Genomic DNA, 24805 nt, shown 5'->3' with positions numbered 1-24805 from the left:
GCGGAATGGACATTTCTGCAATCAAATAGCTGATATATCCCGTCAGAATGCACCATAGGCACATTCGCCTTCACATCTCGAGTGAATCACTTGAAGATCACAGACGACAAGACCGCCACAGATAATTATATTTCCCACCTTCCAAAGACCTCCTTGCTCCAGCACAGATGCTCTCCCACTTGTCTGAAGACCAATGAGCACAAAAATAATGTAGGTAGTTTTTGGCAGTCGCATACACATCACCTAAACCCAGAAAGCGCGATACAAACCCAAGACCACTATTCCAAAGACCAATTTCCAGCTACATTGGTGTTCGAATCATGTACATGCAAAGGCCAAAAGTCTTTCCGCTGCTCACCCGCCAGCACGTACAAGTGTCACCAAAAACCCACCCTTGGAAAAGAAATTCACCAATACCAACATATATGTCCACATCTTCTCCAAAACCTCTCTCCACACCTATATCCCCATCCATCATCCTTGCCCCCACCACCCCTTTCTCCCTAAGCGACCACACCGCTGTCGCTAAACTCCTCAACCTGCTTCTCCGAATACCCCAATTGCATCAACACTTCCCGCGTATGTTGGCCCAAAGTCGGCGGCGCTGTTCTGATCGATGGCGCGGATTCCGAAAATTTGACGGGCGTGTTTACTAGTTTGATGGGTCCGCAGGTCGGGTGGTCGATTTCGTGGACCATGTTTCGAGCTAGGACTGTTTTGGGGAAGATTGGTGTGTTAGTGTGAGGATAAGAAGTAATGTGAGAGAGAATAGTAGGGTGCTCATACCATGTTCATGCTTCATGGTCCCTTCGATATCATTGACGGCGGCATAAGGCATCCCACTGCCCTCCAAAACCTCCAACCACTCCTGCGTAGTCTTTGTCTTTGTAATCGTGGTTATCAATTCCTCCAACAAATCTCTATTCGCCACTCTTTGCGCATTGGTGATGAATTTGGGATCTGCCTTCCATTCCGGCTTTTGCAGACGATCGCACAAGACGCCGAATAATCTGTCATTGCCGCCTCCCAGCATTACACTGCCATCTGCCGTTTCGAAGCCTTTGTAGGGGACGATGGAGGGGTGAGCGGTGCCCCATCTACCGCTGTCGGGGTTTCCGGAGATCAAGTGGGAGGAGGCAAGGTTGGAGAGGGTGGCGACTTGGCAGTCGGATAGTGCGACATCGATGTGTTGGCCTTTGCCTGTTATGCCGCGGGAAATCAGAGATGCGAGGATGGAGTTGGAAGTGTAGAGGCCGGTTGTCAGGTCGGTCACTGCGACGCCTACTTTGCTTGGTGGACCGTCGCGGGTGCCTGTGATGTGCATGAGGCCCATTTCGCTGTTGACGAACGTCAAATCAGTACCATGGTCGTCGTGAGTGAGGGAAAGAGATGAAGAGGTTGGGGGGAAGCAAGGAAAGAGGTAGAACTTACGCTTCGACCATAACATCATAACCAGCGCGATTAGAATATGGCCCAGTCTGTCCATAGCCAGTGATAGACGCATAAATCAACTTCGGATTGACTTTACTCAGCGTTTTGTAATCCATCCCATACTTCCCCAATGCACCAGGTAGATAATTCTCAACCAGAACATCGCATTCTTCAGCCAGTTTATGCAATATCTTTACTCCTTCAGGGGATTGAAAAGACAAAGCCAAAGATTTCTTGTTACGGTTGACGGAGAGAAAGTATGCTGATTCGCCAGGTGCTGATTTCTGTGCTTCTGTACCTTTGATGTGTTTGGCGTATGGTGGGCCCCAGGCTCTGGTATCGTCGCCGCGGGTGGGGTGTTCGATTTTGATGACTTCTGCGCCTAGATCGCCGAGAATCTGTGTGCAGTATGGCTGTTTGTGTTCTTTGTCAGTCCTCTTGGGTTCGAACTTGAAGGTTTTGTGTAGATGTGGTGAAGAGATGCGATGTGTTGTGCCCAATGGGGACGTTTGATGGGGTTTCCCAGTTTGAGAATGTGCTTGCTGCTTCCGATGCGATCGCGCTGGCTTTTTGATTTCTTGTGGATGTTTTTCCCCTTTCCCTGTCTTGCTCACCGCTCCCGAAAACGATGATGGAGAGAAGGACTTCTGTACTTAGGCTGCTGAGAAGTATTGTTCCTACCACCTGACTTCCCGAGCTCTTTCCTCGACTTTTCCTCTCTTCTCAGCCCCTCCGTCTTCCTTCATCTTGAAATACTTCACCCCTACAACTCCAGCCGCCAGGATATCCCCCTCTTCCTCATCTCCTCCAAGACAAACAAAAAACAAAACAAGAAGAAAAAAAAGGAATCACTCACACCAGCCAACACCCTAGTCATATCCAACACTTTAATCCCTTTCAACGGTAACTTTCCATCTTCACCTCCACTTCCACTTCCAATTCCACCTTCACCTCCACCTCCAGCCACCGTAGCCAGACCTCTACAATACCATCGCCTAAAAATCACCGGTCTCACAAGCGACAATGCTCCCCGTGAAGATATAAACGCAGCCATGGTATAAGCAATTGGCAAAACCCGATTGTGAGAAAAAGGAGATACGAGATTCAAGAAAGTGTAGAAGTGCAAGAACAAAAAAGATGCAGGGAAGTGTGGTTGCTGGTAAAGCGGGATGTTCGATGTGGAGAAAGTCAGGAGCTTTCAGCCTTCGGGGCCGAGTTTCCCGATGATTTTCTATGCGGGACCGAGGCCCGGATGACAGATGTCGGAGTTGACCTGCTGGTTATTTCTACTGGCACCTTATTTCATTAATGCATTCTTTTTCTAATCACAAAAGATGATGGTCTCAACATTGAGATTTGTGTTTGGAGTTTCAAGAGATGGTAGTCATTCGACGTTATGTAGATTCTCCTCCCTTTCCCGTAACACCTTTCCCATGCAAGACAGCGAAAATATGGAAAAAAAGCAACCCCCCCATGCTCGTACTTTTTATGACCCCCTTCCCCTTCCTTCAACTCTGAGCTCCATGAACGATAGAAAAATAAACAAATGACGATTGAGCAGCAGTGACCAACGGTGTCAAAGTGCGGTTAGCACATGACGTAGGTGCACTTGCCCTTGGCCTCGCGACCTTGCTCGTTGGCCTCGAGCGCATACTCAATCTCGACGTCCAAATCTCTTCTGTTGCGGTCGTTCGGCTTGCAGAGCAGGGTACCGTTGAGCTTCTCGCCGGCCTCGACGGTGAGGTTGTCGTCGAGGTAGAAGACGGTTTGCTTCCAGTGGGTGTACTTTGTGTGGGGGCCGGTGCTGAACTTGACGGGCTTGTGGCAGGCGGAGAACTCAATGTCGAACCAGGCGATCAGAGCGTGGACGTAGTCGGTGCGGCGGACGGGGAGGGAGTAGGGAAGGTGGAAGGCGAGATCGGCGACCTTGCAGGTGTAGAGGTCGAGAGTGATGAGAGGAGCGGGGTCGGTGACGACAGCCTTAAGGTCGACGGTATCGACGAGGGGCTCGGTGAGAGCGGTGCGCTTGAGAGGAGCGTAGTTGAAGCCCCAGACGTTGTCCCAGACTGTGGATTGAGTCAGTTGCTGATGGTGCAAAGTGGAGAGACGGGTCAAAACTCACAGTTGATCTTCTCCTCCTTGTAGTCACCGTCCTCGATACCGGCGACAAAGATGGTGGCCTTGTCGGGGAAGATGAGACCGCCCTTCTTGAGGTAACGGTCACGAGCCCACAGGACAGTGTCCAGCATGCTCTCGTACAGCAAGAAGTAGCCCATCCACTCGGAGATGATGATGTCGACCTCGGGGAAGGGAAGAACAACCTCCTCCATCTTGCCCTGGAGAAGAGTGATCTTGTCGCTCAAGCCGTTAACCTCGACGATCTCCTTTGCCTTGTCGATGATGGTCGACATGTCAACACCAATGACGTGCTTGGCGCCGGCCTTTGCGGCGAACCTGTGGGATTGTCTCAGTATGGGTGAAATCGTGGACGAGGATGGAGGTGGGAGGATGCGCACATGGACAGGATGCTGGTACCACAGCCGACATCGAGGACGACCTTGTCCTTGAAGAGGTGGCGGTTCTGGTAGATGGCATCGCGGTAGCTGCGAGTGCGCACATCATCTTTCTAAAACAGTCGAGTCTTGTCAATTCACACGCTCTTTCTTTGGAATGAGTCCTTGGACTGCGGCGTAACGTACGAGCATCTCCTCGTGGATTCCGTGGTGGTTGTAGCTGCGCATCTTGTCAGTCTTGCGCCCTTCAGTCTGGTCAAGTAGAGAATGGTGAGTTTACCTGTTGAAGTAGTGCTGCTCAGAGTGAGCGAGGCCGGCCAGGCGGTCGCCGGTTTGCGGTGCGGTTGCGTTGTTGGCCATGATTGGATGTTTCTCGGCGACTCGGTATGGATGAGAATATGTGATGGGCAGGGCGTGGAAGCGAGTGAAAACAAAGGGCGGATGCAGGAAAAGTCGACGGGCTCATGCTTTCAACTCTTTTTCATCAAAGCAGAAGCTTCGACGATAAACGTCCAAGCGCTCGGACTTGAGAGAAGAAAACGCCGCGACTTCCTCAAAACCCTGCAAGACCCTGTTTCACCCACCAACTTCAAGTCTGGACTTCTTGGCACCGCTTCGTCTTCTCTTTCTTGCAAACTCATCTTGTGATAGGTAATGAATATATACAGCAAAGAATAGTATAGCTCTCCTTCAATCAGATTCAGTTGACCATCTCCTCTGCACCTGCCATGGTTGCATCCATGTCACCAATTCTGTCGGCAGGTTGGAAATGGCTGTAGACTTCTTCATTGTCATCAACCAGCCAATCCAGATGTGTCTCCTCGGCAGGAAGTGTAGCTCCCAATCCTTGACCGGGTCTTGGATAATTCGCCGTGGGGTTATCAAGCTCATTATAGCCTTCATCCACATCATCATCTGGTCGCACTGGTAATGGATAGTATGCATGCTCGGATTCATCTGAGGGAGGCTCAGGCGGGTTTGGTGGTAGAGGCTCAACTGCAGGTTTGGGAGGATCAAGCAATGCTGAGAGTGTGGTAGGCAGAGGTGTTCGGTATGCTCCAGGCGGGAACAATGCCAGCTCTGGATGTGATCTGTCTGCCCGTAGCAATAGCTCTACCAGCGTATGTGATGGTAGTAAAGTAAAGACTTCTCGTTTCTGTAACGGTCAGCTTGTGTTTCTCTCATCATATCACTACAACACAAACACACCTGCTCTTCTGTCAATTCTCCACCTGACACAAACGAGTCAATGTCAACCTCTGGTGGTGGTCGAACGGTACAGTCCGAACAAAACCATTCCATGTCGGGAACATCTACAACCTCCTGACTGATGGGGGGATAATGGCAATAGCGGTGGTAAGGAGTGTTACAGCCATCACAAAATACTATCATGTTGGTGGCTGGACTATGCGGTCGAAGACAGGCCTTGCAGACTGCCAATTCCGGATTTCTACGTCCCCAATTGCGCTTGCGTTTGACGCCAGATGTGGGTGAGGGTATGACGGGTACGAAAGTGGTGGGTTTTGTGATTGCGCGGCCAGATCGAGAAGTTGTCGCCAGAGGGGTGTTTTCGGCATCGTCAATAACATCATCATCGCTGTCAGAGCTGACTTCATGAATTTTGATGCCTTCAGCCAATGGTTTCCTTCCACCTCTGCCACCTCTCCCTCTCGGTCTACCCCCTCTTCCCCTTCCACGGCCTCGACCTGTAGATGTTGGTGTGGCCATAGCTGCTGATGAAGGTGTCATGACATCTCCAGTCAAGGCACCTCTGCCTCTGCCCCTTCCACGGCTACCACGAGGGCGTCCGCCGCGGGTTCTTCCTCGTCCACCTCTAACGACGGGGGTCGTAACGTCCATGTCAGTATCCATTTGCTCCTCTTTTACTATTCTCAAGGCAGAGTCATCCACATGCGAGTCGTCTAATGTAGTCGAAATGGTCATGTTCTTCAAGACGGCGTTTCTCGCAGCTTCCCACTCTTGTGTACCATGAACAGCGGAAAGCGAGTTTTGAGGTAAGCGTTTCAGGATTTCTTCAATAGCTGGAGAGAAAGACCTGATTCCAAGTCTAGCAGTCGTGTCATACGGCGGAGCATTGATTGAGGGAGCTGTGGTCGCCGGCGCATCCGTTGAGGAAGCGACTAGAGAAGGTGGTTGAGTTGAGTCGACAGATGGGAGCGTATTCGCTGGGGCAATATCAGGTGATGTCGCATTGGCCAGAGATGCAGGATCATGGCCAGTCGACATATCGACGGTTCAATGGGGGCAGTTGCAGCATAAGAGGCAGTTCTTGTCGCATGACGGCTGCACCACGCATCATCGCACCTGCCGCGGGAAGGCACCGCCACACGTCGAAAGGGTCAACGCCACAAAGGGACCTTCTCACCTTCTGGGCTTGGTCCCATTTCCCGCGCCACACTTGGAGCGTCGCCTACGTCAGCGCGCGCCATCAATTCCTCAATTCAAGAACGCCTGTCAACAAACTTCCCTTCTCCCAGCAAAAGATGCCTGACCGACCATCCATCGCCGTGACGGCCGCGCAAAAGACCGAAAGGCACGACTTTGCTGACGGGAACAAGACTCCTCCACCGCAATCGTCCCCTCCTCGCTCACCTTCTCCTGCCCAACCGCCGTTATCTCCCAAACTCTCGACCGCTTCGCAAAAGACGACAGGCACGACGGGACCGGGAAGACCAAGATGGATCTTACACATGCAGGCCCAGATGTGGCGCTTCCTCATGGGAATTGGAATGCTGCTCCACCGCATGGCACCTCCTCACCCGCCAAAACCGTCCTTCAAGCGATCCATCAAGGCGACTGTTAGTTCCAAGCCTGGCTCATTCGAATTGCACTTCTATGTGCCCAAGGATTACGAGAAGCATCGCCGTATGGACTTTAGCCAGAAGAAATACCCTTGTGTCATCAACTTCCACGGTGGAGGTTTCACTCTGGGCAGCCCTAGTGATGATGCTCGTTGGTGTGGAACCGTCGTCGACGAATGCGCTGCTGTCGTCGTCAGTGTCGACTACCGCCTGGCTCCCGAGAATCCCTTCCCTACCGCTGTCGAGGACGGTGTAGATGCTGTGCTGTACATGGCCAACAACGCAGACGAACTTGGCATCGACGAGAATAAGATTGCGCTTTCCGGCTTCAGCTCCGGCGCCAACATGGCCTTCACCGTCCCTCTCCGCCTGTACGACCACCAAAGCGAATTCAGTAGAGTCGAGACAAACAACGGTGCCTCGTCGTCTCTTCTCAGTCTTCCTCGCGCACAGGATCCCAGCTCTTCCAGTCTCAGTGTCGACCGCATCGTCCGCAGTCGCAGTCATACCGTTGCTCCCACTCTGGCAAGCCTGCAGAAACAGCAAATGTCGGTCAAGCAATGCGAAACCGTCCAGTCCGTCTCTCTCTGCGCCATCGTCCCCTGGTACCCCTCCTGCGACTACACCCAGACCCGCGAAGAACGCCGCAACACTTCGGTCCGCACAGATCAAGATCTCCCTGCCATCTTCACTAACCTGTTTGATGAATCATACCTGCATCCTCCGGATACTATCCCTCTGGACTCGCCCTATCTTTCTCCCGGCATTGCTCCTACGAATCTCCTTGCCGAAGCTCTTCCTCAAGACATCATCATGCACACATGCCAGTGGGACATGCTCCTCGCTGAGGGTGAAAAGTTCCGCGATCGTCTTACTGGAAAGGGCATCAACAAGACTGTCCACTACAAGATGATTGAAGGTGTACCTCATGGTTGGGATAAGGCTCCCAATCCGTTAAAACCTACCCCTGGTGTCAAGCAGCATTACCTCAATGCCACGAACCACCTACGACGAGTATTCGCCAAACAAGGTGGAAGCGCCACTGAAGAAGCCACTATTGGCGGTGTTGCTGGTGAAGGAAGAAGAATGAGTACCCTTGTTAATTAGATCTTCTTCCCTGATGATGTATAGCATAAATCTAGCCTTTCATTTCTATCGCAACACTCCCCCCCTTTCCGAACATCTGGTTGCCTTGACTTCAGCATCCTGCAACATGGGCATTATTGAATATTGCGGCATCAAGACGACGTTATTGGCCATCTCCTTCGCCAGCCCCGGAACCCGGATAGAAACATCGGTTTCGCAGGTGAGACCATTGGCTGGCGTTGGGTCGAAGGTATCATGGCCATCTTCACCGGCGTTCCCTGGATCGCAGGATCTCTGCTCATTCCAGAAACCTATGCGCCTGTCCTCCTCCGCAAGCGGGCGCGCGCCCTCGAAAAGGCCAACCCGGGTGAACTCTACAAGACAAGAGCGGAGATTGCATCTGGTCCTGTGCAGTCTGTGGGTGTGTTTAGCACTGCATTGATCAGACCTTGGAAATTTGCTGACTCCGCTCTCGCTGCGAACTCGGTCTTGAGAAGTTTGTTCGGAATGGCGTTTCCGCTGTTCACGAGTGATATGTATGCAAACCTTGGTATACACTGGCAAGCTGTATACCAGCGTTTTTGGCACTGATGTGTCTGCCTATGCCGGTGAGTGATTTCTCTTTTGCTTCCTCCTTGTGGTAACGCGTTACAGAAATGAGGGGCTCTGCTGACTTTTGGACCGTGTAGTTCTTGTTCTACAAATACGGGCCCAACATTCGCGAAAAGTGTAAGTTCGCCGCCGAGTCCGCTGCTCTTATGCAGAAGATGAGGGAGGGGCGGTGAAATGTGGTCGATTTTCTGAATAGCCAAGGAACTCCGTGTTATCACGAACCTAGTTTCCCGTCGCTCTCCCCACTGGCCCCGATCGTTTCTTATTATTGTATCGATTCATCTTGACTTTCACCCGATGCAAAATGGCACGTGTCGTTCTTGACCTATAGTAGAGACAATTATTCGAGATCTTCAGGTACTCCCCGCTTCCCCACTTGTCACCAGGTATACACCAACCCCGCCATTTTTGAATACTTTAGCACACACCGACGTCAAGCGTCTTTGCAAAATCGATTCTACTGAAGAAAACCATGCGACGATCCACAACTCTTCCATTGTGGGGATGTTCAGAACTTCCAGACTACAAACTACAAATGAGACACTCATCCACCAATGTCTTGCCAATGCATCAACATCATGCATTCGCCCTTCTGGACTATCTCGACTGCAGCAGTCTGTGTGGCTGTCGCTCAAGCGTCATCTCTTGAAGATGTTTGCACTTCAGCTTATGCAGTCGCCGCTTTACCTGCTGCAAACTTCTATCAAGGCATTACCATTGACAATGCATCCGTGACTGCCAATCCAGTTTACGCCGCCAATGCCAGCGGTAATGTCATGTTTCCGGATTCCACTTTTGATTACTGCAATATCAGCTTCTCTTACTCTCACGATGGAATTGAGGGTGATAAAGTGAGGTTGGTCTATTGGCTGCCTTCGCCCGATAACTTCAAGGATCGCTTTTTGTCTACGGGTGGTGGTGGTTACCTCAGTATGTTCGGTACGAATCGCTGCTGTTGATCAATTTACTGACGCCTGGATAGTCTCTTCTGGCGATGGCTTATCTGGCTCGCTTCCTGGAGGCATCATCTACGGTGCCGCTGCTGGTACCACTGATGCCGGATTTGGCAGCTTGTCTACCCAATTCAGCAGTGTCTTCCTTCTCGCCAATGGCACCGCGAACTTTCACAACTTGAACATGTTTGGATTTCAAGCTATCCATGAGATGACGGTGCTGGGTAAGGAGTTTACCAAGGGCTTCTTCAACATGACCAAGGACGACAAACTATACGCTTACTACCAAGGTCAGCAAGAATACACATTTGTCTGCAGGAAGTGACCACTGACACTCCACAGGTTGTTCAGAAGGTGGTCGCGATGGCTGGAGCCAGATCCAACGCTACGGAGATCAATTCGATGGCGCCGTCGTCGGTGCCCCTGCTTTCCGCTTCGCTTTCCAACAAGTCCAACACGCATACTCCGACATTGTAGAGCAAACTCTAGACTACTATCCTCCTCCTTGCGAGATGGAAAAGATACTCAACGAAACAATCGCCGCTTGCGACCCGTTAGATGGAAAAACCGATGGCGTGGTCGCCCGTACCGATCTGTGCAAATTGCGTTTCAACACCAGTAGCTTGATCGGAACACCATACTCATGCGCTGCTTCTCCTGTGTATATGGGATTCCCACCTCATCCTGCTTGGCCAGCGCAAAATGGCACTGTCACGGCAAAGGCGGTGCAGGTGGCTGATACCATTATCCAAGGCCTGCGCGACTCTCACGGCAAACAGGCCTATCTATCCTACCAACCCGCCTCCATCTTCGCAGACGCATTCACCCAATACGACACCAACACATCCTCATTCACCCTCTGGCCCAGCGATTTCGCCGCACAGTTCGTCTTACCCTTCTTGGACTTGGTCAACGCAACTTCTTTTGCAAATCTGGATAATGTCACCTACGACACGCTAAAACAATGGATGTACAAAGGCTGGCAAATGTACGAATCCACTCTCCACACCACATGGCCAGACCTTTCCTCTTTCCACTCTTCCGGCGGCAAAATCTTACACTATCATGGCGAATCTGATTTTTCCATCCCCACTGGAAGTTCGGTACATTATCGCGATTCGGTGCGGGAGATCATGTATCCTCATCTATCCTTCAACGCCTCCAACGCAGCGCTCAATGACTGGTATAGACTTTTTCTCATCCCCGGAGCCGGGCATTGTGGATTGAATGCTTATCAGCCCAATCACCCATTCCCACAAACTAATCTGCAGGTCATGATTGAGTGGGTGGAAAAGGGGATCGTGCCGCAGACTTTGAACGCGACGGTCTTGCAAGGAGATAGGAAGGGAGAAAATGAGCAAGTGTGTGCTTGGCCTTTGAGACCATCTTGGAGTAAGAGTGGTAATGGGAGTGTGGAGTGTAGGTTCGACAGCAAGGGTTTGGAGACTTGGGAGGTGGAGTTTGATGCTTTCAAGATGCCCGTGTACTGAGAAGTGGTCGGGAAGTACTCGGTAGTGATGTTGTATATCGGTATGAGGGAAACCAAGGAGATGGAAAAAGCCTGAGCCCATTTCGGGTGCATGACCAGATCAGAGATTCCCAATGCACTGGTGTGCTGGTCGAGTTGGTTTCAATCAAGAGTGACAATTTTGCAACCTGATCTTTCAGTCGTGCACCACGTCAAACAAGAGAAAACCCCCATCTGCCCTTAGCAAGTTCCTAGCCATCATCCCATCTCAAATACCACACAACTAACTCACAATACCTCTCTAATCAACACCAAAGCATCCCATTACCGATACAAGTTTGTGCTGCCGAGGAGATATTGTCGTCACAAGCAACGCACAGGGTGTTCCTCTCATCCAACCATTTCTAGCAACCCACGACTTTCGGCCGTTCGGGCCATCACTACTGGCAAAATCTGGCAGGATATGCAAGTATAATTGTTAAATGAGCGATGCGGTGGACTAGGAATATGCGATATTGCGGATAGATTTGCTCTTTGACCTTAGGCTTGACCATGGATGTAATGCGAGATGAATATTTTCCATGGCAGGAAGAAACCCGTCAATACGGTGATGAAAATTCAAAATCGCCATGACGTATATAAAGACCGTGATAGCGATGTCCCTACCTGACCTATCAATTATAACCAAAAGCTAGTATCGTGAAAAGAGGAGGTTTCGAAGTTCATAGCAACAACGATAGCAATGACGTTTGTGCAAATCTCGATGTCTCGGGATTCGCTCAGATGCCGATTTTTGATGTCGACATAAGCTTTCTTCATCGTGTCGACGGGGAAAGGTGGAGGTGCTGCTCAAAGAGGAAGGTAGATATGCAGTAGGATTGCGGAGGAGGAGGATGGACGTGCTACGCGCACGCGACTGAGGGGAAACAACGCTGCAGACACCAGGCGTTAGCTGTAGAAGAGGAGCTGAAAGCAAGAGAGCACAGCACACGTCGTCTGTGGTAGACATAGGCTTCCCTATCGCTTGTCCTCACTCCTGGAGGAGTGTTTGGGTGCTGAGAGGGGGTTTACGCGCGGTGTCAGGGCGGAAGCACGCGAGTAATCGCAGCGATTCCATCAGCAATCTCGTGACAGTGGATTGACTCGTGTTCCTGCAACATCACGTTGGTTCATGATTTGAAAGACGGGCAGGAAGTTTGGACGGAGCGATCATCCGAGAATCCTGAGGTATGATGCAAAAGGTCAGCATTATTCAAGCGTGATGTCGCTTGATGGTTCGCATGATTTGATGGCTGTTATCTGTCTACCAACTGCTTTCGGGTGCATGTGCGAACTCATCTCGACAAGGCATCCCGCGGTTTCCGGATTCCGAGGAATGGAATCGTTGTACAAGATTGGTTCTTGATACACCAAAATCAGGTGTGAGCGGGTCGTGGATGGAGTGCCATTTGAGCAAGTGATAGAGAGGTTACATCGAAGAACGGTTGGTCGAAGTGATTTCGCTAGCATATCGCTGACCACAAACCTGATGCGGACTGGTGGATTACGGTCTGTCCGTTGCATGATAGCGGCAAAGTCACCCTGTACTTTCTTGTGCCGGTGATGATCTCCCAATAGACTCGTCGAAGGATTGCAGGTGGCGATGATAAGCTTCTCCCACAAGCGAATCAAGCCGTCAGACCAAGCAAACGCTCCCCTTCCCTTCCGTTCCTGCCGCGGTTCTTCTTGCTGTTATGCATATCAAACAAGCCATTCTCGAAGCAACAAGGAAGGAGTCTGCAGGATGAGGCGCACCAAGGATCAATAACGTGGGCTAATTTTGACGAGTCAGAAGAGATAGCTTATTCCCAGCAGCTTGGCGAGCTTGGCGGCAAGATAGCGCGGCAGATGCGGCGAGGGCGCCGATTGGATACTCCACGTTCTTCTCCGCGATGATTTGGGAAAAAGAGTTTCCTTGACAAGCGGTTTCCCTTTTCCTCGACATCGTCGAGATCGCGTGCTTCAGGTCGGTTATCTTTTGGCGCGCACGCGACATTTCCACATCCATCCGCCGTGGTCCTTGCTGTGGTGATTTGTTCCAAACCTTTTCTGACTTGGTACTCGCGACAGAGGCATTTGCCGAGTCTCATCCATGAATCGTTATATTGCAAAAGAGCCTTGGAATGCGCAGGGCGATGTGAAGGCGTCGCTTTGCGCCGAACGGTCGCAATGCGTTTAGGCGGGTCGTGTGCGACGAGTCTCGTGTCTTGCTAATAAACAAAACCCCAAGGGCCAAAGCCAATTGCATGGCAAAATTGCGTGATAAGCTCAACCAAGCTGTAATTCAAGAAAATGGCTTGCTTTGGCGAGGTCTTTACTTTTGCTTATCACAGGACCACCAGACTTTGGCGAAAGCTTGGGGTGGACTTGTCTGGACTTGTCTCAACACGTACTAGCTTTTTGCGGCAGGTGAGCGACGACCAGGAACCCTCCGTGCTCGACCGACATGTAGCTATTTTCCGGCGGCGAAAGAGCAGCGAGGCTCGAACGGCGCCGATTTTGTTGACCTGCCTTTTGCAGAAAGGTCGCAGAATTGCCTCTTGCAACCCTACCTCGGATCCTCTGATGATCTTAGCCTTATCTTCCGTCCATGTTGTAGCACCCGGCTCTCGCCTGCTAGGTCAGTGCTCGAGTGAAGGGTCCCCCGGGGGGTTGCAGTGAAGTGATATATGAGAACGAGCTATCCCCTTGTTGCGCTCGTCTTTGATCAGCCGTTTCCCATCGACACACACATCCATCATGGCCGACCAAATAACACCGGAGCGCTCCATCGACGAGAAGCACCCCTACACTTCGGGTTCTGAGCCTGCTCACGCCCCTGGTCTCACAACCGAGGACTACGAGGGCAAGCCCACAGAGGAAGAGCGCAAGACTCTCCGCCGCGTCCCCGGTTCTCTTCCCACCATCGCCTACCTCATTTGCGTTGTCGAGTTCTGTGAGCGTGCCTCCTACTATGGTTGCCAGCCTTTGTTCAGCAACTTCGTCAACCGTCCCCTTCCCGTCGGCGGTAACGGATACGGTGCCCCTCCTTCTGGTACCCAGCAGACCGCCGGTGCTCTCGGCATGGGAACTGTGAAGGCCAACGCCGTTTCACAGTCATTCTCACTTCTGTGTTACGCTCTTCCCCTGGTCTTCGGTTACCTCGCCGACGCCAAGACTGGCCGCTTCAAGCTCATTTGCTGGGGTGTCCTTCTCTTCGGTATTGCTCACGTTCTTCTGGTTGGAGCTTCTGCCCCCGGCCTTCTTTCCAGCGGTGCTGCCAAGGGTCCCTTCTTCGTCTCCGTCTACCTTCTTGCTGTCGGATCTGGTAAGCTCACATCTTGAAATTCTTAACTTTCCCATCAAACTAATATTCGCTGCAGGTATCTTCAAGCCCAATGTTTCTCCTCTTCTTCTCGACCAGATGCCCGAGACTGTTCCCGTCGTTGTGACTACCAAGAAGGGCGAGAAAGTCATCATTGACCCCGAGGCCTCCACTGAGCGCGTCATGCTCTGGTTCTACCTCCTGATCAACATCGGTGGTTTTATGGGTGTTGCCACTGCCTACTGCGAGAAGTACATTGGCTGGTGGTTGGCATTCCTCATTCCCCTCATTCTCTACATCCCTCTTCCCGCTCTCCTCTGGTACCTCCGCAAGCGCCTCGTCCTTCACCCTCCCGGTGGTTCGGATCTTCCCAACGTCTTCAAGGTCCTCAGCATCTGCTTCCGCGCTGGCGGTATCAAGAGAATTGGTCGTCACGGTTTCTGGGAGCCTGCAAAGCCTTCAGTCATCGCCGCCAAGGGTACTGGTTACGCAACTTGCTGGGATGACCAGTTCGTTGAGGATGTCCGCCGCACATTCCAGGCCACTGGTATCTTCTGCTTCTTCCCCATCCAGTACCTCAACGACAACGGTATCGGTTCCGCTGCCTCTTACCTCACCACTATGCTCACCACCAACGGTGTTCCCAACGACGTTATTTCCAACTTCAATTCTCTCTCCATCATCTTGATGGCTCCCGTTCTCAACTACGGTCTTTACCCTCTTCTCCGCAAGTTCCACATCTCATACGGTCCCGTCGCTCGTATGACCACTGGTCTCGCTCTCTCCACTCTCGGTGGTGTTGGTTACACTGTCCTCAACGCTTACGCCTACAAGCTTGGTCCCTGCGGCAAGTTCGGTTCCAGCGAGACTTGTGTTGACGCCGACGGTGTCTCCCTCGTCGCTCCCATCACCATTTGGTGGGTTGCCATTCCCTACGCCATTGGTGGTATCTCCGAGTTGTTCATCAACGTCCCCGCCTACGGTATTGCCTACTCTCGCGCTCCTCCCAACATGAGAGGTCTCGTCTCCGCCATCAACCTCTTCTCCACCGCCATCGCCTACCTTATTGGTCTTGCCTGTTCCGCAGTCATCAAGGACCCCTACCTTACCTGGGACTTCGGTGGTTGCGCCATTGCCGGCGGTATCCTCACCGTCATCTTCTGGTTCACATTCAAGCACATCGACAAGGAGGAGTACACTCTTTCTCAACGCGATGACCACCACGTCACCCAGCAGGGCCACGACCCCGAGATGGATGGCCACAACTCGCACAACCCCGTCATTGGCACCGACCCTGACAAGGTTTACGAGTATGAGAAGAAGGGCGAAAAGGTCCCTACCTTGCATTAAAAGAAAAAGTTGATGTGTCGTTGTTGCTTGCTTCCCATAGTTCAGATTCCCCCACCCAATTCCTCTCACGCATAATATGATGCGATGAATGCTTAATGAAAAAGCGAATGAGCTTTGATCTCTATACTTCAAACTTCTTTTCCTACTCTTCCTTATCGTGCTACCGTGATGTCAAACCAACCTCGAAGCTTCAGAATGACTAATAGTGCTTGTGGCTGCACTGCTTGCAGGACATCTCTTGTAATTTGTCTGGCAGAATTGATATGTTTCTAGACCACATCGGCAACAACCATTGGTTGTATAGTGTAATGGTTAGCACATCGGATTCTGATTCCGGTAATCCCAGTTCGATCCCGGGTACGACCTCGTTTCTTCTTCTACCCTTTTGCCGCCCATCATCATCCATCACGACCATCTAAGGCATTCTAGTGACTCGTGAATTATTTTGAGTCTTTGTGTGGGAAGAGCGGAGCTCACGGCGTGGCTTCCTGTTTTTTTGCTCGCGGAATTCTGTGCGGCTTGGCAATGGCGGAGCTTTTGGTTGAAGCTCACACCCTGTTCAATGTTTGATTTTGTCTCTACGAACTTGATCTTGGTTCGGATCAGGTGTCGAACATGGGGGTAGGTGTCTTAGAGTTCGAAGATAGTGATCGCGAATGTTACTGCCTGTCAGAGTCGAACGAGTGCCCAAACAACTGCCACTTGCATTCTACAACGAAAAACCATTCACTGCCCCATTTCATGTGCTCATCATTGATCCCATTTCCAGCACTCGCGGATGTCAATTTGCACTGGACCCGACCAATTCCTGCTTGCTTACTTGGAAGGATATCTCAATGATTCTAAAAACGCAGACAAGGATAAAGACGGCTCGCAGACCTGTCGTATGATGGCATTCGATGGCAACGAGCCAAGCAGCTTACGAATTTCATCTCCGCATCTACACACGACCGAGACGCGTCGCGACAACGTCTCATCATTGTCTTCACATGGTTACTGACGACTCAGGGCTCATTGGGATTCCTCATTCAACATGTTCCAGTTTCAATTTGCCGGCACGAAGCAAGCTAAGCCATCAGCTGTACTCCTGCATAAGTCCGGATGCTGTCTTCTCCTACTCGTGTTTTGATGACCCCCGACGTGCCTCGGTTCGCCGCATTTTTGCGATCTTCTTCCACACTCTGCAAAAGATGGTCCCGGGATCACGACCATCAGTCGTCCACGGTGGAACCACGGTCAAGCTTTCCATCTCGCGGGTTCTTTGAGCCTTCCGCCCGGTATACACGAGCAGATGTTGCTTGCTACAGCCTGTACGGGCTTGGCTTTCCTGGGCAAGAATATATCCATGACTTTACCCTACTTGGCAATGCAGTCGAGTCGGCCTTCGTTTCATAATGAAGTACGCCACGAAAGGTCGAGTCCGCGAATGAGATGTTCATCAAGGTTGACTAGCGAGGTGAAATTCATTTACCCCAGGGGGAAACATGTATCCCCACGATCCACTATGCATGTCTGTGGGGGTGATGTGGTTTAGGAAGGTCTGGAACTTGTATAACCGGCTTGGAATTCTGCAATCTCTCCTCTTGAGACGGCAATATCGTGTCTGGTATGCGATGGCGAAGTCGGCTGGCGGACGGATAATCTGGGTGGAGGGGAGGGAGGCGTGGAGATGAGGAGTCTGTAAGGCTATATGTTTATCCCAGGAGATTACAAAAGGTCCTCTGCCCTCTGCATATTGGAGATCTGCATCAACAGATCATTTCGGTATTTCGACAAGTAGTTCGAAGATCATCTCCGCTTACGACAACATGCACCTTCCCAGCATCACTGCGGCTTTGGCCCTGATCGGTCTCAGCGCTGCTACCCCTACCGAGTAAATTACTTGTCGCGACGGATCCCATCTTATGTATGATGCTGATGTTTATCCAGGTACAGCACTTCTTCCTCTTCCTCCAAGGATCAAGGACTCGCTCAAGCCTGGACCTCCAAAGGACGCCAATACATCGGCACAGCCTTGACCATCCGCGACGACCCGATCGAACAAGGCATCATCCAAGCCCGCAACGAATTCAACTCCATCACACCCGAAAACGCCATGAAATGGGAGTCCACCGAGCCCAGCCGCGACAACTTTACCTTTGCCGGAGCAGATGCCATTATCGATTTCGCAGACAAGTACAAGAAGGAAGTCAGATGCCACACTCTGGTCTGGCATTCTCAGTTGCCCGCCTGGGTCAGCGAAGGCAATTTCGACAACAAGACTTTGATTTCCATCATGGAGAATCATATCAAGAAACTTGCTGGGCGGTACAAGAATAAATGCACTCATTGGGATGTTGTTAACGAAGGTAAGTAAACCCCTCCCTCTATTTGCAAGAGAGAGATAAGTTTTGCAGTATACTGACATATACGCAAATTCACAGCACTCGAAGAAGACGGCACCTACAGAAAATCAGTCTTCTACAACACCATCGGTGAAGCCTTCATACCCATCACCTTCCGCTTGGCTTCCAAATACGCAGGCTCCCACACAAAACTCTACTACAACGACTACAACCTCGAATACAACAACAACAAAACCCTCGGCGCCTTGCGCATCCTGAAACTCGTCCAGTCCTATGGCGTACAAATCGACGGTGTGGGTTTACAGGCGCATTTGACTTCTGAAGCTACGGCGAGCAGTGGTGGTGGTGTCACTCCTGATACAAATACTTTGACCAAGGTGTTGAAGGGGTTTACGGATTTGGGCGTCGAGGTCGCGTATACCGAGTTGGATGTGAGGTTTACCGTCCCTGTCACCGAGGCGAAATTGAAGGTGCAGGCGGATGCTTATGCTAGGGTTGTGCAATCTTGCATCAACATCAAGAAGTGTGTTGGTATTACCATTTGGGTAAGTTTGGGATCTTGCCATCTCCAATGCTGGACGAGTAAAAAGAAAGCTGACTTTTTTTTGTGTGATAGGGTGTTTCTGACAAGTATTCTTGGATCCCCGGTGTTTTCAAGACGGAAGGTGCGGCGTTGCTTTGGGATGAGCAGTTTAACAAGAAGCCGGCTTATTATTCTGTCCTCAAGACTATTCAGGCGTGGCGCAAGACTTGATCTGGAAGAAGAGATAGGAAGACACGTCAACAACGAGAGAAGGATGGGGAATAAGAGATTTTGTTGTTCAATTTGCATTATGTCAATATTCACGTTTCTGTCATTGTTGTCTTCTGCCATTTGTGTATCAACCCATGGCTTTTGGGATCAGGTCATCGGGGAATCATCTTTTTCCTTTGCCTGAACGTTCATCCTCTTTCGCGTAGCTCTTTCGCTTGCGGCGTTGTCGTGCAGTTCGTTCAGACTTGGTAAGTCGTGTATGCAGCAGCAGGCTTGGTGGGCGAATCCTCCATCTGGTTCTGATAGGTAGGCAGAGAAGAACCAACAGCATACTTTTCCTCTCGTCGCAATTTCTTCGAGACGACGGCAGTCCAGAACGAAAATGTCCTGTCGGAGATCACCAATCAGTAACGTTCATCACAAGAGAAAAAGCAGCAGACAAGGAGGAACTTACATGATGACCAATGCGAGTAGGAGAATCACAACGCTGATGCCGCAGTAGGAACCTTGACAATACCTTGACATGCCCATTCCTGTCAAGACCATGACCGCGAGCCAGAAAACCACTTCGAGGGAATTGAGGATGAGGTAGGCTTTTGTGCTGCGGAAACGTTTGAGAGAGGAGATGTGTGTTGTGAGGAGTTGGTAGGTGATTACTACGATGGTTTTGACGCCCTAAGCATGTAACGTCAGCACAGAAACACGTATGAAGATTAAAGTAGAGGGCAGAATGAAAAGAGGGGGAGAGGGTGTACTGAGAGAGAGAGTAGCGGTAGGAGGACATGGGGTGACTTACCATTACGATGGCCATGGTGTCGGAGCGAGTGACCGGAAGAAAAGAAGGTTTCAGGGCGATGCGAACGCCGGTGAGGATGATCACAGTGGTGACAAGGGCGATTTGGATGTAGTGCATTTTGTTCTTGAACGAAGTGGAGAAGAGGGGGTGGTCGAGGGAGCGAGAGGCGCTGGACATGGCGGTGCGGATGATGTTCATGGTTGCGAGGAGTTGTGGTGGTGGGTTAGTATGAATCGATCTTGCAGCAGGCTGGTGTCGGAGCAAGTGCTAGTTGAGTATTGGTCGAAGAGTTGCCGTTGTCTTGAATTGAGAGGATATCGAAGAAAAGATGTTTGAAGTTGATGAATGGTCGTTCGAAAGAGAAGGAAGCAGGAGTTTCTTGATCGGTGTGATTGTGATGGAGCAGAAGATGGAGGATGAGAGAAGGAGAGATTTGTTGTAACGACCTACTTATGTATAAATTCTCAAGTCGCAAAACTCACTATGAGTGCGATTGTTGATTGCTGCGGTGAAGGCTTGGAAGTTGGTATACGCGGGCTCACGTACTCATCCGTATTGCCGTATCCCCGTATCAACATGGATTGCGGAGGATTCGGTGTGTCGCAGCACGTCAATACGGAAAACCGTATCTTCTTTATCTTGCAGCCTGAGATGCCCAGGAAACCTACGCGTATACATGCAAGGATAGATACAAAGCCTTGGAGGAGAGTGAAACATGGTTTTGCTCGCGCCTTCTTGAACCTGTTCGACCCATGGCAGGTCGTGGGCGCAGCGAGTGGTTGCGATAAGACTCGCGACATCAATGGAAGATCTTATCACACTTTGTTGATGGCGCTTGGCAGAGAGGTGAAAGTCTGTGACTGCAGTCAGGAAGGAAGGAAGAGCCCTGGGCGGACCCCTTGGACGCTGGAGAGGAAGTGAGAGGGAAGTCGGTCCTGGTCTTGGCGGCAACAAATTGGTCCCTCTTGCTGTTTACGATTGCGCAAGCGGTTTCTTGACTTGCAAACCACTCGACCATGCTGCCTGATGGACCCTTCATGATAAGACCATGCCGACACGTCTCGAATACTCCAATGCAGACCCGTCAAGAGGCTTACCGCGAGCCTTTCAGTCATCCCGTTCGACCCGCTCAACACGACACACACGACTCTTGAGCACTCTGTACCGCCACGTCGCGAGTCCACCATACCTGCCGTCATGAGCCACAGCCCACAACCGTTACCGATCACCGATCATGTCAACCTGGAGTCAGAGCATGGCATCACATACACAGAGGCGAAGGGAAGAGCAGACGGCACATGAGAGAGAGAACAAGGCTTACTTTTCCGAAACTACAATCAACCATGGCCAGCATCCGTCGTCGCTCAGCCTCCGCGCCCTGAATCCAACTAGGCCGAAACTCATGCAGTCACCATCGCCTATAGAACGACACCCTTGGTCTGCTTCATCTTGGCTACATTCAGGTTCTTGATGAAGCAGATCCAGATCAGCGACAAGCCCATCAGACCAACACCGGCTGCCAGCATCCTTGTTTGCGCATAGCCATACGCTTTCTGGATTCCAATGCGCTCGGGGCTGTTGATTGGGTATGCGAGCTGCGTCACGATGTTGCCGTAGATGCTCGTCAGATTTCCTTGCGCCGACTCTGGAAGATAGCGGACGAGTCCCTTCTCGAAAGTGTTTGTCCAGATGGTGCCCGAGATTGTGTTGCCGATGGCTCCTCCGACACCACCGCTGATGTACAGCAACGACAGTACCGCTGCTACGTGCTGATGGTCGACTGATGCGAGCACTGCCAGCTGTACCACAAGGGTGATGATGGAGCCACCGATCGAGATGAAGATCTCGCACATGACGATATAGCCAATGTACTGGTTCGGCTGGCGGAAGTGGATCATCAGTCCAAGAGCGAAGATGTAGATCGGGACAGCGATGAACAGCAGCCACTTGAAGTGTCCAGTCCTGCGAATCAGGTACCCAACACAGAAAAGAAGGAATCCAGAGACGACCGAGAAAGTGCTGTTGACATATCCGGCTTCGGCCACTTGCAGGTTACTGACAACTTGGAGGAACGACGTGAAGTATGAGTTCCAGCAGTAGTACGACATCTGATAGGTCGCATCCAAGAGGCAGGTGAAGATGACGGTACGGTTCATGAGGTATTCTTGCTTCAAGAAAGGCGCAGGGGCGAGGTAAACCTCATGGAGAGCAAACAACACCAGCACTACTAGGCCGACAACGATCATAGCAATGATGTAGTCGCTTGACCATCCATTGGGAGCAGATGTCGCCAAGTTGAAGGGCAGCAGGAATACTGTCAGACCACCTGCAAACAAGACAACGCCGAGCACTGTCATCAACTGTCAGCACTTTTTCACGACTTGACCATCTCTTTCACTTACGATCGAAGTCAACGACGCCTCGCCAGACTCTTCCAATGGTGATAGGGCCGCTACTTTCTCTGACCAGAAGCCCTTGCTTCTTCGCCTTGTGTTCGTTCAGCTTCAACACTGCGAACAATGGGGCTGTGACACAAGGGAAGATGATTGCGAAAGCCCCGAAGCCCCAGCGCCAGTTGACGTTCAACAAGAAGCCTTCGGCAGCCTTGGATCCGGCGAAAGCGGTGATCATGTATGGTGACGAGGTGAAAGCAAATGCCAAACCACGATTTCTTAGATCAGTCACATCTGCTGCCAGTACACAGACTGTGTAGATGAGACCGTTGGTTCCGACCGAGTAAAAGACCTGATTGCACCCGTCGTCAGTGATGAAGCTGGGCAGAGTTCGGGGATACAATATGCCTTACCTGAGCCGCACAGAATGTGGCAAGGTTCTGGGAGACTGCCATCAAGATCATGCCAAGTGTGGTGAATGCGACCATGAGTGCAAAGCCTTCAGCTCTGCCCCAGACATCCAAAAACTTGGCCATCGGGATATAGACTGCAGACACCATGGCTCCAGCGACAATTTCGATGACTGTCAACAGAGAATGAGACTGGAAGTCGCTGGTGACATAAGGGACCAAGCTGGCCAAGATCGAACCACGAAAGCCATTGGTGAGAAAGAGGATCCAAATGCTGTTATTGTCAGTCACGCGGCTTGACTTCACGACCTGCTTCTGAGACCTACAGGATCAGGAGTGATGCCAGTGATGTCTTTGTCCAAGTCAAAGTGGTCGCTTGGATATTCTGCACACCACGCTGAGCTTCATCAATCTGAGCAGCCTTATCGCTGATGCTGCCTTCTGGGTACACTCTGCCAGTGTCATCACCTTTTGGTGTCTCTGTGTTGGTGACAACGTGGGTGTCTGAGTCTCCATCGCTCTCAGACGGGTCGCCCATGACGAAGTTACGCAGCTTGGTGGAGATCGACATGGCTGCAGACTGATGAAAGAACAAGAGAGATAAGATAATCAGAAGAGATGTGAGGAGGAAAAGCAGCAGATCCGCATCTCATATATTCGACATTGTTCCGAAATTGTGGGGCTTGGTATCATCCATCTCCAGCTATCTCAAGGGCACAGGAAAAAAACCTTTCATGCCTGGAACAAACCGGAACGACTCGTGCCAGATTCGATATCGGAGGCTGGAACAGACCCCAAGCTGCCAAAGATCAGGTCACAGAGGCGGGATGGGGTGAAGGATTGCAGCAATGAACGGCGCAGACCCATATCTTCATCTAATCTGATTTGCGGATGAAGAAGAGGATCATCTAACATCTTCTGAATTGGGAAAATGGGCGCGACTCGAATCGATTCCGTCCAGTGCGCATCCTCACAAGACCGCACCAATCTGCAGCAAGTGGTGTGCACACTAAAGAAGCGCCTACTTGGCGCAGGACGGCCAAGACTTCCAAGAGACCGTGAAATATCGCTGAGAGTCATGAGCCCCAGCGTGATCCGGTTGATTGATTAGATGCCACCAAAACCGCGACGCTTGGACTCACAGATGATCCGAATGATTGATTAGATCCTTCTATACAGGTGATTTCAACCGAGAACCACTGGAGGATGAACACGGATGGGGCACACTAGCGAAGCGGGAACTTGGCAAATCCTTCTACCAATAACGACTTTCTTAACCTCGATCCTTCAACCCTAACTACATTTCGTTTTACGGACGTACATTCGCGACAACAACAAGGTCTTTGGTCTCCGATATATGGCCCACGAACAATATCAAAATTCTCTAAACAGCAACGCCGAGCGGCATCGCCAGCCCAGCTCGCTTTCCAGTCCGTTGGGCATCGTCAACCGACAATGCATCCTGTCGCCAAGGCTGCAGCATTGTCGCTCTCTGCAGCATTGTCCATTCATCCAAAGTGATTCGATATTCGACCTCGCCCTCCTCAATTCCGGCAGGTGGGGTTTCGTAGTGGTTGAAAAACGTGCGAACCAATCTCATCCCACAAGCAGACATGGTGGCCCTTGACCCTGCATTGACCGTCATGGTGTCGCCAAAAATCTCCTTGATGCCCAGGTCTTGGAAGGCGTGGCGGACGAGCTCGCGCGATCCCTCCTTTGCGAAACCCTTCCCCCAAAACTTGGGCAACACGCGCAGTCCGAATTCTGCTCTGTCGAGGTTGATCCTTGGTGGAGTGTCTTCGGTCTGATGGGGGCACAGAACCCACCAGCCAACGAAGTCGTTGTCTGAGAAGCCGACCCAGCATCCGGAGCCATTACCATGAGAAGCTGTCTCAAGCAGGAGTTTGTGGACTATCGCAGAGTCTTCGGCATTGAGTGGCTTGCCATATCCGACGTGCTTCATGACATCTGGGTCGGAGTCGAGTTGAAAGAGAAAGTCCTTGTCCTCTGCCGCAAGAGGGCGCAGGACGAGACGCTGGGTGTGCAGAGTTATCTGGTTCATGATTGCAGAGCGAAGAATACGAGGCAGAGTTGAAGACGCTATTGACGGTCATTGACATCGTGTCCCCAAGGCATACCTTTATACCTGCCATCTGTCCTTCTCACTGGCACTGTCTTGGCTGGTATTGGATTCCCATCTCTGCCATGTCCGACACGCCGGCAGAACTCACCAGTCCCGTTGGTGATTCCTGTACATTGGATCGACATGGTGGAGTAGATGTTACATTGCAGCGGTATGCACAGCCCGACTGATATGGCTAAGAGTCTGTGTTGGAGTCACTTGGCAGACACTCCTACATCGGCCTCATCTGTCGATCATCTTTGCTCGTGTCTAAGAGACTTGGCTGTTCTTCTTATCTGATCCAAATCCCCTGCATGATGCTCTGTTCGGCCGAAGCGGTTCGCTGATCTCTCGGCCAAATTTTCGCCAACTAGAACTGATCAACCGATATCAGATCTTTTGATAAG

General features: G+C 51.2%; 12 protein-coding genes across 12 annotated transcripts; 5 read left to right on the top strand and 7 right to left on the bottom strand.

Moving 5' to 3' along the window:
* Nucleotides 1-112: 112 nt before the first annotated feature.
* On the bottom strand, nucleotides 113-2611 carry M438DRAFT_303716 (formyl-coenzyme A transferase). Its single transcript, XM_029902169.1, has 4 exons — nucleotides 2288-2611; nucleotides 1432-1844; nucleotides 787-1337; nucleotides 113-712 (listed from the first exon to the last, which is right to left on the bottom strand). The coding sequence occupies exons 1-4, from the start codon at nucleotides 2483-2485 to the stop codon at nucleotides 504-506; spliced, it is 1371 nt and encodes a 456-aa protein (XP_029756834.1). The 5' UTR covers nucleotides 2486-2611; the 3' UTR covers nucleotides 113-503.
* M438DRAFT_325648 (protein arginine N-methyltransferase) lies at nucleotides 2595-4387 on the bottom strand. The gene is made up of 5 exons (XM_029903100.1): nucleotides 4225-4387; nucleotides 4131-4164; nucleotides 3948-4057; nucleotides 3554-3885; nucleotides 2595-3497 (listed from the first exon to the last, which is right to left on the bottom strand). The coding sequence occupies exons 1-5, from the start codon at nucleotides 4302-4304 to the stop codon at nucleotides 3019-3021; spliced, it is 1035 nt and encodes a 344-aa protein (XP_029756833.1). The 5' UTR covers nucleotides 4305-4387; the 3' UTR covers nucleotides 2595-3018.
* Nucleotides 4388-4544: 157 nt separating this feature from the next.
* Nucleotides 4545-6210, bottom strand: M438DRAFT_348590 (uncharacterized protein). Its single transcript, XM_029906175.1, has 2 exons — nucleotides 5154-6210; nucleotides 4545-5100 (listed from the first exon to the last, which is right to left on the bottom strand). Exons 1-2 carry the CDS (start codon nucleotides 6189-6191, stop codon nucleotides 4645-4647), a joined length of 1494 nt encoding a protein of 497 aa, XP_029756832.1. The 5' UTR covers nucleotides 6192-6210; the 3' UTR covers nucleotides 4545-4644.
* Nucleotides 6211-6634: 424 nt separating this feature from the next.
* M438DRAFT_237862 (alpha/beta-hydrolase) lies at nucleotides 6635-7786 on the top strand (the record flags this gene model as incomplete). Its single annotated transcript, XM_029899488.1, has 1 exon — nucleotides 6635-7786. A coding segment is annotated over one exon (1152 nt), but the record flags the coding sequence as incomplete, so codon positions are not given.
* Nucleotides 7787-8107: 321 nt separating this feature from the next.
* Nucleotides 8108-8443, top strand: M438DRAFT_338618 (uncharacterized protein; the record flags this gene model as incomplete). The annotated part of the gene is made up of 1 exon (XM_029904138.1): nucleotides 8108-8443. One exon carries the CDS (start codon nucleotides 8108-8110, stop codon nucleotides 8441-8443), a length of 336 nt encoding a protein of 111 aa, XP_029756830.1.
* A 574-nt stretch (nucleotides 8444-9017) lies between these two features.
* On the top strand, nucleotides 9018-11062 carry M438DRAFT_325643 (feruloyl esteras-like protein B precursor; the record flags this gene model as incomplete). Its single annotated transcript, XM_029903099.1, has 3 exons — nucleotides 9018-9394; nucleotides 9447-9707; nucleotides 9760-11062. Coding segments are annotated over 3 exons (1786 nt in total), but the record flags the coding sequence as incomplete, so codon positions are not given.
* Nucleotides 11063-11392: 330 nt separating this feature from the next.
* Nucleotides 11393-12013, bottom strand: M438DRAFT_104956 (uncharacterized protein). Its single transcript, XM_029898665.1, has one exon. It carries the CDS (start codon nucleotides 11892-11894, stop codon nucleotides 11577-11579), a length of 318 nt encoding a protein of 105 aa, XP_029756828.1. The 5' UTR covers nucleotides 11895-12013; the 3' UTR covers nucleotides 11393-11576.
* Nucleotides 12014-13336: 1323 nt separating this feature from the next.
* M438DRAFT_325638 (H+/oligopeptide symporter) lies at nucleotides 13337-15708 on the top strand. Its single transcript, XM_029903098.1, has 2 exons — nucleotides 13337-14231; nucleotides 14287-15708. The coding sequence occupies exons 1-2, from the start codon at nucleotides 13664-13666 to the stop codon at nucleotides 15576-15578; spliced, it is 1860 nt and encodes a 619-aa protein (XP_029756827.1). The 5' UTR covers nucleotides 13337-13663; the 3' UTR covers nucleotides 15579-15708.
* A 1678-nt stretch (nucleotides 15709-17386) lies between these two features.
* M438DRAFT_377256 (endo-1,4-beta-xylanase) lies at nucleotides 17387-18677 on the top strand (the record flags this gene model as incomplete). The annotated part of the gene is made up of 4 exons (XM_029908721.1): nucleotides 17387-17451; nucleotides 17508-17926; nucleotides 18002-18468; nucleotides 18540-18677. The coding sequence occupies 4 exons, from the start codon at nucleotides 17387-17389 to the stop codon at nucleotides 18675-18677; spliced, it is 1089 nt and encodes a 362-aa protein (XP_029756826.1).
* A 239-nt stretch (nucleotides 18678-18916) lies between these two features.
* On the bottom strand, nucleotides 18917-19650 carry M438DRAFT_280976 (uncharacterized protein; the record flags this gene model as incomplete). Its single annotated transcript, XM_029901201.1, has 3 exons — nucleotides 18917-19064; nucleotides 19132-19352; nucleotides 19474-19650. 3 exons carry the CDS (start codon nucleotides 19648-19650, stop codon nucleotides 18917-18919), a joined length of 546 nt encoding a protein of 181 aa, XP_029756825.1.
* Nucleotides 19651-20891: 1241 nt separating this feature from the next.
* Nucleotides 20892-22847, bottom strand: M438DRAFT_358544 (MFS general substrate transporter; the record flags this gene model as incomplete). The annotated part of the gene is made up of 4 exons (XM_029907268.1): nucleotides 20892-21823; nucleotides 21876-22218; nucleotides 22280-22550; nucleotides 22603-22847. The coding sequence occupies 4 exons, from the start codon at nucleotides 22845-22847 to the stop codon at nucleotides 20892-20894; spliced, it is 1791 nt and encodes a 596-aa protein (XP_029756824.1).
* A 668-nt stretch (nucleotides 22848-23515) lies between these two features.
* On the bottom strand, nucleotides 23516-24645 carry M438DRAFT_348584 (acyl-CoA N-acyltransferase). Its single transcript, XM_029906174.1, has one exon. The coding sequence runs from the start codon at nucleotides 24336-24338 to the stop codon at nucleotides 23661-23663; it is 678 nt and encodes a 225-aa protein (XP_029756823.1). The 5' UTR covers nucleotides 24339-24645; the 3' UTR covers nucleotides 23516-23660.
* Nucleotides 24646-24805: the final 160 nt, after the last annotated feature.

This window comes from Aureobasidium pullulans, assembly GCF_000721785.1.
Source record: "Aureobasidium pullulans EXF-150 unplaced genomic scaffold scaffold_23, whole genome shotgun sequence".
NCBI lineage: Eukaryota > Fungi > Ascomycota > Dothideomycetes > Dothideales > Saccotheciaceae > Aureobasidium > Aureobasidium pullulans.
This window is presented reverse-complemented; position numbering and strand designations above follow the sequence as displayed.

What these genes read in the sequence shown, in the direction of transcription:
- M438DRAFT_303716 (XM_029902169.1), bottom strand. Translation starts at nt 2,485, where the DNA reads ATGGCTGCGTTTATATCTTCACGGGGAGCATTGTCGCTTGTGAGACCG. An exon ending in TGACTAGGGTGTTGGCTGGT is followed by an intron (nt 1,845 to 2,287) that starts GTGAGTGATTCC and finishes GAACACAAACAG; the next exon opens with CCATACTGCACACAGATTCT. An exon ending in GACCATGAAGCATGAACATG is followed by an intron (nt 713 to 786) that starts GTATGAGCACCC and finishes TCCCCAAAACAG; the next exon opens with TCCTAGCTCGAAACATGGTC.
- M438DRAFT_325648 (XM_029903100.1), bottom strand. Translation starts at nt 4,304, where the DNA reads ATGGCCAACAACGCAACCGCACCGCAAACCGGCGACCGCCTGGCCGGC. An exon ending in GAGCAGCACTACTTCAACAG is followed by an intron (nt 4,165 to 4,224) that starts GTAAACTCACCA and finishes CAAGATGCGCAG; the next exon opens with CTACAACCACCACGGAATCC. An exon ending in GAATCCACGAGGAGATGCTC is followed by an intron (nt 4,058 to 4,130) that starts GTACGTTACGCC and finishes CGACTGTTTTAG; the next exon opens with AAAGATGATGTGCGCACTCG.
- M438DRAFT_348590 (XM_029906175.1), bottom strand. Translation starts at nt 6,191, where the DNA reads ATGTCGACTGGCCATGATCCTGCATCTCTGGCCAATGCGACATCACCT. An exon ending in GAGAATTGACAGAAGAGCAG is followed by an intron (nt 5,101 to 5,153) that starts GTGTGTTTGTGT and finishes TGACCGTTACAG; the next exon opens with AAACGAGAAGTCTTTACTTT.
- M438DRAFT_104956 (XM_029898665.1), bottom strand. Translation starts at nt 11,894, where the DNA reads ATGTCTACCACAGACGACGTGTGCTGTGCTCTCTTGCTTTCAGCTCCT.
- M438DRAFT_325638 (XM_029903098.1), top strand. Translation starts at nt 13,664, where the DNA reads ATGGCCGACCAAATAACACCGGAGCGCTCCATCGACGAGAAGCACCCC. An exon ending in CCTTCTTGCTGTCGGATCTG is followed by an intron (nt 14,232 to 14,286) that starts GTAAGCTCACAT and finishes TATTCGCTGCAG; the next exon opens with GTATCTTCAAGCCCAATGTT.
- M438DRAFT_348584 (XM_029906174.1), bottom strand. Translation starts at nt 24,338, where the DNA reads ATGAACCAGATAACTCTGCACACCCAGCGTCTCGTCCTGCGCCCTCTT.